The sequence below is a fragment of the Trichomycterus rosablanca genome, chromosome 10, assembly GCF_030014385.1.
Source record: "Trichomycterus rosablanca isolate fTriRos1 chromosome 10, fTriRos1.hap1, whole genome shotgun sequence".
Classification (NCBI taxonomy): Eukaryota; Metazoa; Chordata; class Actinopteri; order Siluriformes; family Trichomycteridae; genus Trichomycterus; species Trichomycterus rosablanca.
Genome location: NC_085997.1, coordinates 31,703,366 through 31,717,843, shown reverse-complemented (window position 1 = coordinate 31,717,843; position 14,478 = coordinate 31,703,366). Strand labels below are relative to the sequence as shown.

At 40.6% G+C, this 14,478-nt stretch overlaps 1 protein-coding gene across 4 annotated transcripts; it reads right to left on the bottom strand.

Annotated features, from left to right (window-relative positions):
* Positions 1 to 106: 106 nt before the first annotated feature.
* atpaf2 (ATP synthase mitochondrial F1 complex assembly factor 2) lies at positions 107 to 14,130 on the bottom strand. 4 transcript variants are annotated; one of them, XM_063003165.1, is made up of 9 exons: positions 13,881 to 14,117; positions 12,813 to 12,857; positions 10,603 to 10,751; positions 10,407 to 10,504; positions 10,241 to 10,321; positions 7,974 to 8,086; positions 6,781 to 6,896; positions 2,299 to 2,448; positions 107 to 565 (listed from the first exon to the last, which is right to left on the bottom strand). In XM_063003165.1, exons 1-8 carry the CDS (start codon positions 14,008 to 14,010, stop codon positions 2,311 to 2,313), a joined length of 870 nt encoding a protein of 289 aa, XP_062859235.1. In that variant the 5' UTR covers positions 14,011 to 14,117; the 3' UTR covers positions 107 to 565; positions 2,299 to 2,310. The 4 variants fall into 4 exon arrangements, with proteins under 4 accessions (XP_062859235.1, XP_062859237.1, XP_062859236.1 ...); XM_063003167.1 differs by lacking the exon at positions 2,299 to 2,448 and having other exon boundaries at positions 13,881 to 14,130; XM_063003166.1 differs by lacking the exon at positions 107 to 565 and having other exon boundaries at positions 1,577 to 2,448; positions 12,819 to 12,857; positions 13,881 to 14,113.
* Positions 14,131 to 14,478: the final 348 nt, after the last annotated feature.

The following is a 14,478-nucleotide window of genomic DNA, read 5'->3' as shown; positions in this document are numbered from 1 at the left end:
CTATTGGTCAATACTGCTGTCGATCAAAAACACCTTCCCGTTTTTCGGGTTAACGGAAACAGCAGCAGGTGGCTGTATGTTTATAATACACACAGCTGCCTGCTCACACATTACACATATCGTTTATTTATCTATGTATTAGGGTATTAACGTCATGTTTTACACTTTGGTTCCATTCATGACAGGACAGGTAGTTACAGGTTACACATGATTGATACAAGTTTGTATTTCCAATAAACCTAACATGTCTTTGTACTGTGGGAGGAAACCGGAGCTTCCGAAGGAAACCCCCCACGCAGATACGGAGAGATCATGTCTGTTCATCACAGGGCACACACACACATCCACACACATAGTCAGGGCAATTTTTATTAACTCCGATTGGCCTGACTGCATGTCTTTAGATCTGAAGGAGGAAATCGGAGCACCCGGAGAAAACCCACACGGACGCAGGGAGAACATGCCAACTTCACACAGAAAGGACTCTGGCTGCCAGACTGGGGAATCAAACCCAGAACCTTCTTGCTGTGAGGTGACCGTGCTACCCACTGTGCCTCCATGACGCCTGAAACCATAACAAGTCCATATGTAAAAATCAAAACAACATCTAGCTTTTAAAGTCTATATGTAAAATGTCTCAGCTTTACTTCTGGGTTGAAAATAGTACACTAGCATTTACATTTTCAGCATTTAGCGGACGCTTTTTATCCAACATGACTTACAGTACTGTGACAGTATATTGTTTAAGCAATTGAGGGTTAAGGGCCTTGCTCAAGGGCCCAACAGTGGCAACCTGGCAGTGGTGGGGTTTAAACCAGCCACCCTTTGATTACTAGTCCAGTACCTTAACCACTAAGCTACAACTGCCCAGCAAGAACACCAGCAGGCCTAGTAGTGGGTGACCTCAGCCCCACTGAACAGCATTGAACTTGAACATCAGTTGAGGCTTTCTTGACTAATATCAGTGCCCAATCATACAAGTGCTCTTTTGACTGAATGGGAACAAATTCCCACAGGCATAATTCAAAACGTTATGAGAAGGCTTTGTAGAAGAGTGGTTGAAAATATCACATAGAGATAATTTAATTTTAACACTATTTGTTTTTGAAATGGGGTGTCCACATACTTGGTCAGGTTTCCAAATACTTGTGGTTATATAATGTATTGTAGGGTGTCATGGTAGGAAGTCATTGCAGGCACATGAAGATTGCACCTTAAAGTTAAAATCTGTGTGTATAACTTTAGAACTTTATCGTATAAAGGGACAGTTGTGGCCTAGCGGTTAAGGTACTGGACTAGTAATCAAAAGGTTGCTGGTTCAAGCCCCACCACTGCGAAGTTGCTACTGTTAAGCCCTTGAGCAAGGCCCTTAACCCTCAATTGCTTAGACAGTATACTGTCCTACTAGCAGACAGATTTGTACTTCAACTTGAAACTTTATCAGAAGGGCATTTATAATACCTGATAAGACTGTTGCACATGCCTATACAATAAACTTCACATTGTGTTAATAATCTACTTAGGGTTAGTAATAATTTAACATTTACATGAAAGCCAGTGAATGTAGTTCATTCAGTCACAGAAACTGTATATTTGATGTTAAGCAGACACACTGACGTAAATATACAACATTAAATGCATAATAACCTTCGAGTGTACAGTATTCGACATATTTTTTTCTGAGAAGGGTGGTGAAGTTGCTTTTAGGACTAACCATGTGTAACTGCTTACGTATTTACTAATCAAATTCTCAAGGATAGCTGTGTGAAATGTGGTTAAAGAGAATAAGAACTTGAGGCATATCAGCCATCATATAATCTGAAATAATAATCTTTACATTAATAAAACAAAGACTGAACCATGTCTCTTTGTTTTTGTTATCCACAAACAAGAATCCACATACGTCTAATAATTGGAACAACGTAATAGACATCTATGAGCCTTCAAAAGTGTGTAGTAACCCGTTACTGTGATGTTTAAGTACTAGGGTCTACAGGATGTGGTTGTGTGTGTTTAAGGAATTGCTGTGTTTTTCATTATGGCCTCCTCCAGCCTTTGTGCATCCCTTAATTACACTTACTTGAGGGTGCAAACATGTCCACAAAATAAACAAATCAGTACAGAACACTGTGGTCTTACTGTACTGCCACAACTATTCAGTTCCGGTGACAAATCCCTTCCATAAATGTGAGATTTCTGTTTCCACGATCATAATAATTCACTTAAATAAGCACATTACAAACACAAAAAGTCCAGAAACATTTTCTGTTATCATCCTGTACTTGCACATTTACTAACACATGGATCAGATCAGTCCTGAAGCAGTTTCTTCTTCACTGTAGCACTCTCTGACGACAGATGCACAAACAGAGCACCAGCTGCTGTACGAGCTCTAAGCTCATACATGTCATAGTCATGAGCCCATTCAACATTTCCCCAATGCTGAATCTAGATGAGAACAGACACAGGTTACTGTTTAAAAACGTGCATAGAACACATTGATGTATACTACATACAAACCCCATTTTCATAAATGCAAAAAAGCTTTTACTAGACTTATTCATGTTTTGTAAATGCAAACAAATTTAGAATTAAATGCCTGCAAGACAGAAGCATGTTTACCTGTAATACATCAGCTTTCATATAACTTACACAGCACGTGGGCAGCATGCCGTATGCATCTTATCACCTACACTTCGACGAGTGCAGTGCATCTCAGCACTGTGTACGGAGAGACACACCCTGAGAGCACTCTTTTCTCATCTCTGTGCAGGCACCATTAATCAGCCAGCAGAGGTCGTAATTGCACCAGTCATGAGAGAGAGACCCCATCCGGCTTAGTCCCGCCCATATCTGAACAACAGGCCAATCGTTGTTCATGTGGCTGCTTATCCTTGCCGGCAGGCAGAGCTGAGATTCGATACGATGTATTAGAGATCCCAGCTCTGGTTCCAGCGTGTGTTTTTACCGCTGCGCCACCTGAGCGGCCTTATAACATACACTTTTACACAATTTAGGAACAGAGGACACTCACTACTGCAGTTTTGTATGTGGAATTTTTGCCTACCCTTGCTTGATACAAGACTTTGCCATCATCCACACAAGCCTAAGTTTGGTTTTAAGTCAGCAATATGTGGCATGAGCAAAATGTATGTGGTAACGTTTCAGGTTACCCAAACAGCATTTAGGTTGTGTGTACACTGTGTATTTATCACCTTCTTTATCGAGGTAATTATTTTGGCCATTTCCTCTTCTAATGTAAGTAAGTAAGTAATTTATTTATAAAGCACATTTACAACCAAAGTGCTGTACATGTTGAAACATAAAACACACAAATAAATAAGCAACACAAAGTATAAAACAGTAGAACAACAGAAACGCAGACCATGACACTCATCCAGGAAACGCTAGTTGGTAGAAGTGCTTTTTAGTCTAGATTTAAAAACAGAAATGGAGGAAGCGGCCCTGATGTCCAAAGGTAGACTGTTCCACAACCTCGGAGCAGCAACTGCAAAGGCTCGATCACCTTTGAGCTTTGACCGTGGCACAGCCAAGAGCAATTGATCGGATGACCTAAGAGATCTAGGAGAACAATAGAAATGGAGCAAGTCTCTTATGTAAGATGGCGCCAATCCATATAAGGACTTAAAAACAAACAGAAGAACTTTAAATTGGATCCTGTAGCTTACAGGAAGCCAATGGAGAGATGCCAGGACCAGGGTAATGTGGTCAAACTTCTTTGTACCTGTGAGCAGACGTGCTGCTGCATTTTGGACTAGCTGTAACCGAGCTAATGAAGACTTACTTATACCCATATACAAACTGTTACAGTAGTCTAGGCGACATGAAATAAGTGCATGAATTACCTTTTCCAGGTCTTGTGGTGACAAAATTGATTTGATCTTAGCAATTGATCTAAGGTGAAAAAAGCTGCTTCTAACAACAGAGTTTATTTGTTTATCGAATTTCAGGTAAGAATCAAATATTACCCCAAGATTCTTTACCTGTGATTTCACATAGTCTGACAGTTCCCCAATGTTTTCTATTAAAGGATCTGTATATTTGGGAGAGCCAAAGAGAATAACTTCTGTTTTATCCTCATTCAGTTGAAGAAAACTATTTGCTAACCAACACTTAATCTCTTTCAAGCATTCCTTCAGGCGTTTAAAAGAGCACAAATCGGTTGGACGCAGGGGGAGGTACAGCTGGGTATCGTCGGCATAACAATGAAATTCAATACCATACTTCCTGATGATTTTCCCCAAAGGAAGCATATATAAAGCAAACAGTACCGGCCCCAGGATAGATCCTTGAGGAACCCCACAGCCAATGGTAGAAACAGAAGAAAAGAAATTACCGACATGTACTGAGAAGGTCCTATTGCAAAGATAAGACTTAAACCAACTCAGTGCCGCCCCCCTAAGGCCAACCACATGCTCAAGACGTTGAATGAGCAAATTGTGGTCAACAGTATCAAAAGCGGCGGTAAGGTCTAATAAGACTAAAATAGCACACTTTCCTGCATCTGCAGCAAGGAGCAGGTCATTAGTCACCTTTAGGAGGGCTGATTCTGTACTATGAAAAGGTTTAAAACCAGACTGAAAAATTTCAAAGATGTCATTTTTTGTCAAATGAGCCCACAGCTGTGAAAGCACCACTTTCTCCAATACTTTAGAAAGGAAGGGTAGTTTTGAGATTGGTCGATAATTATTAAGTATAGAGATATTAAGATTATGTTTTTTAAGTAAGGGCTGCACAGCAGCATGCTTAAAACACACAGGAACAGTACCAGAAGATAGACAGGCATTTATTATAGTCAACAGAGTAGGACCAATTGTATCAAATGTTTCCATAAGGAGGGAAGTGGGGATAATATCACCAGGAGAGGTTGTGGGTTTCATGCAAAAAACCACATCTTTCAATGCAGAAAGAGAGATGGGCTCAAAAAGATAGAAGCTATCCGAACACCCCAAATTTGGATGGGGGTCATTATTAGAGGGTGTTATATTTAATTTGATTGTCTCAATTTTCCCCATGAAAAACTGCAAAAAATCCTCACAAATTTTAGAGGACTCGACAGGGTAACAAATTGGTGGATTTAGAACAGAGTTAATAGTAGTGAATAAAACTCTGGGTTTGTTACTGTGCCTAGATATAATATTTGAAAAATAGCTTTCTCTAGCCAGCCTAGTAGCTTCTTGAAAAGCAAACAGGCAGCTCTTTAAAATCTCAAAAGATACCTGAAGCCTGTCTTTCTTCCATTTCCGCTCTGCTTTCCGACACTCTTTTCTAAGGATGCGGATATTATCATTTACCCATGGCTGATTGGGTTTACCCTTAGCCCGCCTGGTTGTGAAGGGAGCCACAGAGTCAAGGATTGATGAGCAGGTGGAGTTAAACATGGTGACCAATTCATCAGCAGTTGAATTAGATAAAGGAGGCACATTGCACTCTAAAGGGGACATCTTAAGAAAAGATTCTGAAAAAATGCTTGCTGTAGCAGAGTTTATAGGCCGATAACGACAGCTTGTAGCTCTGGTGCCGGTGGCTTGCATTGGCAATGTGATATTAAAAAATACTGATTTATGATCAGAAAACCCAACATCCTCGATTACAGTATTATTAATAGGAAAACCATAAGATAAAACAAGATCAAGAGTATGACCGAGACTATGAGTGGGACCACTGATTGACTGTACAAGGTTAAAAGATTCTATTAGGTGCATAAATTCACTGACCATAGGTTTGTTTGGGCAACAGACATGAATATTAAAATCCCCCAGAATTAAAAGTCTGTCTGCAGTAGGTATAATCCAAGCCAAGAAGTTAGAAAATTCATTGATAAAATTACCAACCACTTTAGGTGGTCTATATATAAGAGCACAAATCAGAGGATTACTACAATCTAGTTGTATAAGCTGCACTTAAAAACTAGTAAAATGTTCGACTGAAAGAGCTTCACATTTAAATCGGTTATTAAAAACCACAGCCACACCCCCTCCTCTACCAGTGGCTCTTGGACAGCTTAAAAAGGAACAGTCCGGAGGGCACAGTTCCAGTAGAGGGCTAAATTCGTCAACACTGAGCCATGTTTCAGTTAAAAATATAAAATCTAACTGATGATTTAAGAAGAAATCTTTCAGGATAAAAGTTTTGTTCGTGAGCGATCTCACATTGGCCAGTGCCATTTTCATCGGGGTGTATACAGCGGCCGAGCTCGGTTCCGGGACGAATTCTCGTAGGTTTGCGAGTACCGCTCCCTCTCTTCTACGGCGAAGTGGGCGTACCCGGACAGGCCAGCTGAGCGCCGATTTGTCAGGCTGAACACACCTGAGATGAACAGGTTTGAAATCTAATGAGTAGTCGCGGACAAGATCAGGTGCAAAGTCCACTCCGCGTTTCCCATCCCACTCCGTGGACAGCGTTGTCATTGAGACTAAACCGCTACTAGTGTGCAAGGCAGCAGTGCTCTGAAGATGTGTTTGCGGATGGCCAAAAAAAAAAAATTGTTGTCTTCTTAATATGATACAACTGCCTATTTAGATGGTTACAGGTTACACATGATTGGTTTGGTTACTTTAAGTTGCCCCTAGTTTCAGTAACTAAAGAAATGTGTAAGTGTGCAATAATAATAGTGTGTGGTGCCCTGTGTTGGATTCACAGCCTGAAATCATAAATAAAAGAAAAAAACAAATGAAAACAATTCTTTGAATGTTGGTTGTATTATAGCCTGAGGGTGAAGATCTGAACGGTAGGTGGATTGTGGGTGGATTGTTTTACCTGGTATTCCTCCTCCAGTCGAGACAGCAGAACAGCTTGCTCAACAGTTAGACGTCTATCAATCAATCCAAAGGACAGGATCAATGACTTCAATTGGTTGATCACATACTCAAGCCCTGTAAAATTTAAAGATTTAGTTTATTTAAAGAGAAGCCTTGTAAGAAGCCTTCTCAGACGAGTGGCTGATATTACAGCAGAAATGATCACATAGATCAAATACATACCTTTTGTATTTGAAAAAGAATGTCCAAGAATGAAAAAGGTGTCCAAATACTTTTGGCCATATTCTATATATGTGACTACTCAATAATTCATAATAATTTATAATAAATACCTACAATTGTTGTGTGCTACGCATACACCAACTGCTAATGTTTACATGTACGTATATAGATATTCCTGTGAATTATTGTGTCCGTTTTATCAGCTCCACTTATAGAGGCACTTTGTAGTTCTACAATTACTGACTGTAGTTCATCTATTCCTCTACATGCTTTGTTAGCCCCATTTCATGCTGTTCTTCAATGGTCAGGACTCTCCCAGGACCACTACAGAGCAGGAATTATTTGGGTGGTGGATGATTCTCAGCACTGCAGTGACACTGACATGGTGGTGGTGTGTTAGTGTGTGTTGTGCTGGTATGAGTGGATTAGACACAGCAGCGCTGCTGGAGATTTTAAACACCTCACTGTTCCTGCTGGACTGAGAATAGTCCACCAACCAAAAATATCCAGCCAACAGTGCCCCGTGGGCAGCGTCCTGTGACCACTGATGAAGGTCTAGAAGATGACCAACTCAAACAGCAGCAATAGATGAGCGATCGTCTCTGACTTTACATCTACAAGGTGGACCAACTAGGTAGGAGTGTCTAATAGAGTGGACAGTGAGTGGACACATTACTTAAAAACTCCAGCAGTGCTGATGTGTCTGATCCCATCATACCAGCACAACACACACTAACACACCACCACCATGTCACCATTGAGGAACATGGTGAAAGCAGGCTAAAAAGGTATGTAGAGAAATAAATGGACTACAGTCAGTAACTGTAGAACTACAAAGTGCTTCTATATGGTAAGTGGAGCTGATAAAATGGACAGTGAGTGTAGAAACAAGGAGGTGGTTTTAATGTTATGCCTGATCGGTGTATATAATCCAATACTTAGAAAATTCAAATTAAATTTTGTGTGTACCTGTCAGTGACCACAAGTTGTAGGAGCTGAGATGCTGCTGAAATGTCTCATAAGTCTTCTCTGGAATTTGGGGGCCCAATATACTTGAAGATGAACCAATAACAACATTGTACCTAGAAATAAATCAGCGTAATTAGCCTTAACGTATCTAGTCAGTCATACAGTCAGCACTAAAATTATATTTCCAAAAATTTTTTGTAAAGTTCTGTCAACATAACAACAGAGAGTCTTCTCCTGTAATGATTAGGAAGATTAAAATACCTACAAAACTAATTTGAAAGAACTCCACAATACAGAATCTCTAATGCCAAGTTCACACTACACGACTTTCCAAGTCGTCAGGTCGCTGTACAGTTCACACTACACAACTGGATCTCTTGTAATCGGGAGTCTTTGAAGTCGGTGTGGATTTCACACTACACGACTGATCGGCAATAGGGGGTTTCACACTACACGATCTATCACTAACTGAAATCGCAGGCATAGCTTCTCTGGTCTCCCAAACTACGTTTTGTCACGAAAACACACGCGAGAAGTGACGAGGGGTTTAATGATACCACGTCCAACAATGCACATCAGCAAGTAGCGAGCGATCAAAGTTGTTTGTGCGCTGATGTGCAGCGTAAAAACAAGGAGAAAAATAAATGAATCCGAGTGGATTTGGCAACGCGACCAGCATGGATTGTTTTGTTTAGCGAGTTGGAGGTTAATAAATATTATTTTGTAATGCAGTGTTGGTATTATGGTTTGGCGTAGACAATGGGTTCACGAATATTGTAAAGCTTGTGTGTGTGCCGATGTATTCTGATAGAAACTATATTATCCCCCTCACCACACCACACCGACTGATCCAGATATTCAACATGCTAGATATCTCTCCTCAGTCTCGGCGAGCTGCGCGGATCGAGTTGTTGAGTAGTTCACACATAGCGATTGAAAGCCGAGTTTAGATCGCCGAGTGGCTCCTGAGCTGCCACATCTAGCAGCGACCAATCGGCAAGCGAAAATCAGGGCAAACATTGTGTAGTGTGAACTAGGCATAAAGAGCCTTAAATGGTTCCCAGCAGAATTTTGTCTCATCTGACCATACTTTTGCATTTTGTTTGTGGTCAGATGGAAGAAAAGGCTTTTTTTCCTGGCATGTCTTCTGAACGATCTAACTGTTATGAGTTATACAATTATCAGAAATATTTGGCTTTCCAAGGTTCCTCCTCATCGTGTGTGGGAACAAAATACAGGTGTCCTGCTCCAGGCAGGTTACAAATCAGGGTACTATATACTTCTTAATTACTACCCTTATATTGATTTTTGCATTTTTTAAAACTTTTTTCATGTTGTACATGTACTCTTTCATAATTCATGTTAACAGATGTGAAAATATTGGTTGTGTCACCTAATACTTACACCCATTTAAAAATGAGGCCATGGAAAGCCCTTATTATTTTACTATCCATATACACCGATCAGCCATAACATTAAAACCACCTCCTTGTTTCTACACTCACTGTCCATTTTACCAGCTCCACTTACCATATAGGAGCACTTTGTACTTCTACAATTACTGACTGTAGTCCATCTGTTTCTCTACATACTTTTTTAACCTGCTTTTACTCTGTTCTTCAATGATCAGGACCACCACAGAACCACCACAGTGTTGTGTGTGTTGTGCTGGTATGAGTGGATCAGACACAGCAGCGCTGCTGGAGTTTTTAAATACCGTGTCCACTCACTGTCCACTCTATTAGACACTCCTACCTAGTTGGTTCACCTTGTAGATGTAAAGTCAGAGACGATCGCTCATCTATTGCTGCTGTTTAAGTTGGTCATCTTCTAGACCTTCATCAGTGGTCACAGGACGCTGCCCATGTGGCGCTGTTGTGTCTCATCCACTCATACCAGCACAACACACACTAACACACCACCACCATGTCAGTGTCACTGCAGTGCTGAGAATGATCCACCACCTAAATAATACCTACTCTGTAGTGGTGCTGTGGGGGTCCTGACCATTAAAGAACAGCATGAAAGGGGGCTAACAAAGAATGTAGAGAAACAGATGGACTACAGTCAGTAATTGTAGAACTACAAAGTGCTTCTATATGGTAAGTGTAGCTGATAAAATGGACGATGTGTGTAGAAACAAGGAGGTGGTTTTAATGTTATGGCTGATCGGTGTAAAATCCATGTATAATTTATCATTACATGTTTTACATGAGAATTGGCTCATTTAAGGGTTTCTAATAACAGTTAGTAGGAAACTGACATACCTGTTTTCAATCCAGTCAGTAACAGGGTCCCATTCATTTTTCTGTAGTTCTACAAGTCCTGGAGGATCCTCTACTCTGTAACTAGTTGAACACATAAGAGAAACAGGTAAAAATCAATCACAGTGTTTTCTACCATTTGAAAAAAAGCACTGAAAACTCAGCATACCAAATGGTGTCTGTCTCCAGATACTTCAGGGCGGCACTGATCATTTGATCCTTACTACGCTGTGTTGGGTTATCGAGAGCTGTGTTGCACAAAGTGGTCTACATGAGAAAATATAAACAATGAGAACATAACCTTGCTATATTCTCACAGAGCCGTATTCACCCTCCAAGATACACATTTAAATTTAGTCTCTCACTAGATGCATGGTGTAGAACTTTAGTGTGTCCTTCTGAGCATCCCATTCAGTGGCTACTGCAATGGCCAGAGCTTCATTAGGCACAGTGAAGAGTTTCCCACCTGGAGTCTTCAGCTTTCTCCTGTCTAGGTTAATCTCAAAAACTCCACCTGGAGGGAACAATAATAAGTATTTAAATGCTGCATTTGTCTTGGAATCCTGGAAAGTAGCAGCATTTACAAACTGTGCATCCATGCATTTACTTATTTATTTATTAGGATTTTAACGTCATGTTTTACACTTTGGTTACATTCATGACAGAAACGGTAGTTACTCATTACACAAGATTCATCAGTTCACAAGTTTAATGTCAAACACGATCATGGACCATTTTGTATCTCCAATTCACTTTACTTGCATGTTCTTGGAGAAAACCGGAGCTCCTGGAGGACACCCACACAGACACGGGGAGAACATGCAAACTCCACACAGAAAGGACCCGGCCCGAACCCAGGGCCTTCTTGCTGTGGGCGACAGTGCTACCCACTGAGCCACCATGCTGCCCTAACTGTTCACCCACGCTAAAAAAACCCAAGGATGCCTACACTGAAACTTGTCTTTAGATTGGTCTTATTGTCACTGTACAAGTATAATGAAATGACATTTACATTTTCAGCATTTAGCAGATGCTTTTATTTAAAGCAACTTACAATACTGTGAGTATATTATCTAAGCAATTAAGGGTTAAGGGCCTTGCTTAAAGGCCCAGCAGTGACAACCTGGCAGTGGTGGGGCTTGAACCAGTGACCTTTTGATTATTAGTCCAGTATCTTAACCGCCAGGCTACAACTGCCCTAGATTAGAACATATTTTCAGCACAAAAATTGTTTGTAAGAATAATTGGGCAAAACAGTGTAGTCCAGCACAGTGCAAAAGTCAGCAGTAACATTACAACAGGAATATAGCAGTAAAATGTATAAGAGGCTGAGTGTTCATATGGTGCAATGTGTCTAAAAATATATGTATAAAAACTGGACCACTGTTCATTTATATGTATATGTATCTGGTTGAAATAGAAGACTACTGTACTACTGTTTGTTTATGTAATGTAAGCAATATGTGGTTTACTCAGTGAACATGTGGAAGTAAGAAGTTAAGTAGCATGATGGCCCTGGTGTAGAAGCAGTTCCAGAGCTTTCTGGTGCAAGAGACGACAGGCATGTATCGCAGAGGACTTGTGGCACAGGTAACTGTGATCCATGCATACGCTGGTGGCCTTCCGTAGGCAGTGTATTCTGTACAGGTCTTCTAGGTTTGATAACAGTTGTCCTATGATTTTCTAAGCACAGTTTATGATCCTCATAAAAAATGATCATCAATGTGTTTTAGATGTAGTAAACACTTCTAAGTACTTTGATAATCTAATTTTAATGTAGATTAAGGCTGCCGTATTAATGTTGCTGGTGTGAGCAACTCTTGGGGGCAGATAACTTATTGCATCATAAAACTATTACTTCACACACTTTAATGCATCAGATACAAAGGCGTGTGCTCACTCTAGAAGCCTCTGACCTTATACTTTTTTTTGTCTCAAAGCATTTAAATAATAAATAACTTTCTTAAGGATGGATGACTTTGATTTTGGAATAATAGGTTCATAGAAGATTAAAATAAGCCATAATAACTGTTTTAGGATTCAAGTTTGTTTGTTTATTAGTCATGTTTCACACTTTGGTTACATTCATGACAGGAACGGTAGTTACTCATTACACACAAGGTTCTTCAGTTCACACAAGGTTATATCAAACACAGTCATGGACAATTTTGTACCTCCAATTCACCTCACTTGCACGTCTTTGGACTGTGGGAGGAAACCGAAGCACCCGGAGGAAACCCACGCAGACACGGGGAGAACATGCAAACTCCTCACAGAAAGAACCCGAACCGCCCCACCTGGGGATCGAACCCAGGACCTTCATGCTGTGAGGTGACAGTGCTGCTCACTTAGCCACTGTGCTGCCCTTTAGGATTCAAGTAATGATCCTGGGCATATAGAGGCCAGCCAGGGCATGACGTCACATTCCTGGGCAGTAAATGATAACAAAAAAAAGTTGATTGATGATTATAACAATTACAATCAGGGCAGCCAAATAAACAGGCAAATAAGTGGAGAGTTATTACACCTAAAATAAAATAGTTTTTGTTGTGGTTTAAGGTTTATAAATTCTTACCTTCACCTTGAGAGATCGAGACATCCTGGTAGAATCTTTTCCGCTCTATATTAGAAAAGCATAAATAAATAGAAAGTAACAGTCCACTTTTAACATTTATTTATTTATTAGGATTTTAACGTCATGTTTTACACACTTTGGTTACATTCATGACAGGACGGGTAGTTACTTGTTACGCAAGATTCATCAGTTCATCTTTTTAATGTTAATCACAGTCATGGACACTTGTGTGTCTCCAATTCACCTCACTAGAATGTTTTTGAACTGTGGAAGGAAAGCGAAGAGCCCGTTGGAAACCCACGCAGACACGGGGTGAACATGCAAACTTCACACAGAAAGGACCCGGACCGCCCCACCTGGGGATCGAACCCAGGACCTTCTTGCTGTGAGGCGACAGTGCTACCCACTATACACCGATCAGCCATAACATTAAAACCCCCTCCTGGTTTCTACACACATTGTACATGTTATCAGCTCCACTTACCATATAGAAGCACTTTGTAGTTCTACAATTACTGACTGTAGTCCATCTGTTTCTCTGCATGCTTTTTGAACCTGCTTTCACCCTGTTCTTTAATGGTCAGGACCCCCAAAGCACCACCACAGAGTAGGTATTATTTAGGTGGTGGATCATTCTCAGCACTGCAGTGACATTGACATGGTGGTGGTGTGTTAGTGTGTGTTGTGCTGGTATGAGTGGATCAGACACAGCAGCACTGCTGCTGGAGTTTTTAAATACAGTATCCACTCACTGTCCACTCTATTAGACACTCCTACCTAGTTGGTCCACCTTGTAGATGTAAAGTAAGAGACGAACGCTCATCTATTGCTGCTGTTTGAGTTTGTCATCTTCTAGACCTTCATCAGTGGTCACAAGACGCTGCTCTGTGGTGGTCCTGACCATTGAAGAACAGCATAAAGGGGGCTAACGAAGCATGCAGAGAAACAGATGGACTACAGTCAGTAATTGTAGAACTACAAAGTGGAACAGTGAGTGTAGAAACAAGGTGGTTTTAATGTTATGGCTGATCAGTGTAATGAAGAGATGACCGTGATAAATGAGCTTACCTGCAGTAGCACTGCTGTATTTAGCTTTGTGTATCTGTATGGATGGATGTAAAGCTTCTAACTGACGGGCAGTGAGAGGTCTCAGAGCCTGACTGAGCAGCCGGTGATATTTACACACAGTCTGGAACATCTTTACTTATAAACTAAGAGATTTCACCAAGAAAACTGAGTCTTACACTTTAACTAACGCATTAACAAGATAAATATAAACACATAGGTTATTTACACCATTTTACCAGCTGTGTTCGAGTCCTGCAACACTATTATCTTTCAAATCAAACACTGTTGGCTACTTAATCTCACACACGAGTTCACTGAAGCACGTTGACCTTCTGCTCATGTGTGAAGGTAGAAAGCTTGTTTGATGCATTTTCAAATTAAGAGTCCCCAACAGTGGCGGTTTCTGCTTAATCTCTCAGGAGGGCAATGGTTGCGATGATGGCCAAGGTGACCCGTTCAGTGGGTAAATTAAAGCTTAAATAATTACCATCTTAAGTCATCTGTCAGTTTGCCCTCACAAATAACTTTGAACATGGAGACAGACCAGCTTTACCGTTAATCATAAAATTAGGTAAAGTCTTTACCCTAACAATTTAAT

What these genes read in the sequence shown, in the direction of transcription:
- atpaf2 (XM_063003165.1), bottom strand. Translation starts at nt 14,010, where the DNA reads ATGTTCCAGACTGTGTGTAAATATCACCGGCTGCTCAGTCAGGCTCTG. An exon ending in AGTTCTACACCATGCATCTA is followed by an intron (nt 10,505 to 10,602) that starts GTGAGAGACTAA and finishes TTTCTCATGTAG; the next exon opens with ACCACTTTGTGCAACACAGC. An exon ending in CTGGAGACAGACACCATTTG is followed by an intron (nt 10,322 to 10,406) that starts GTATGCTGAGTT and finishes GTGTTCAACTAG; the next exon opens with TTACAGAGTAGAGGATCCTC.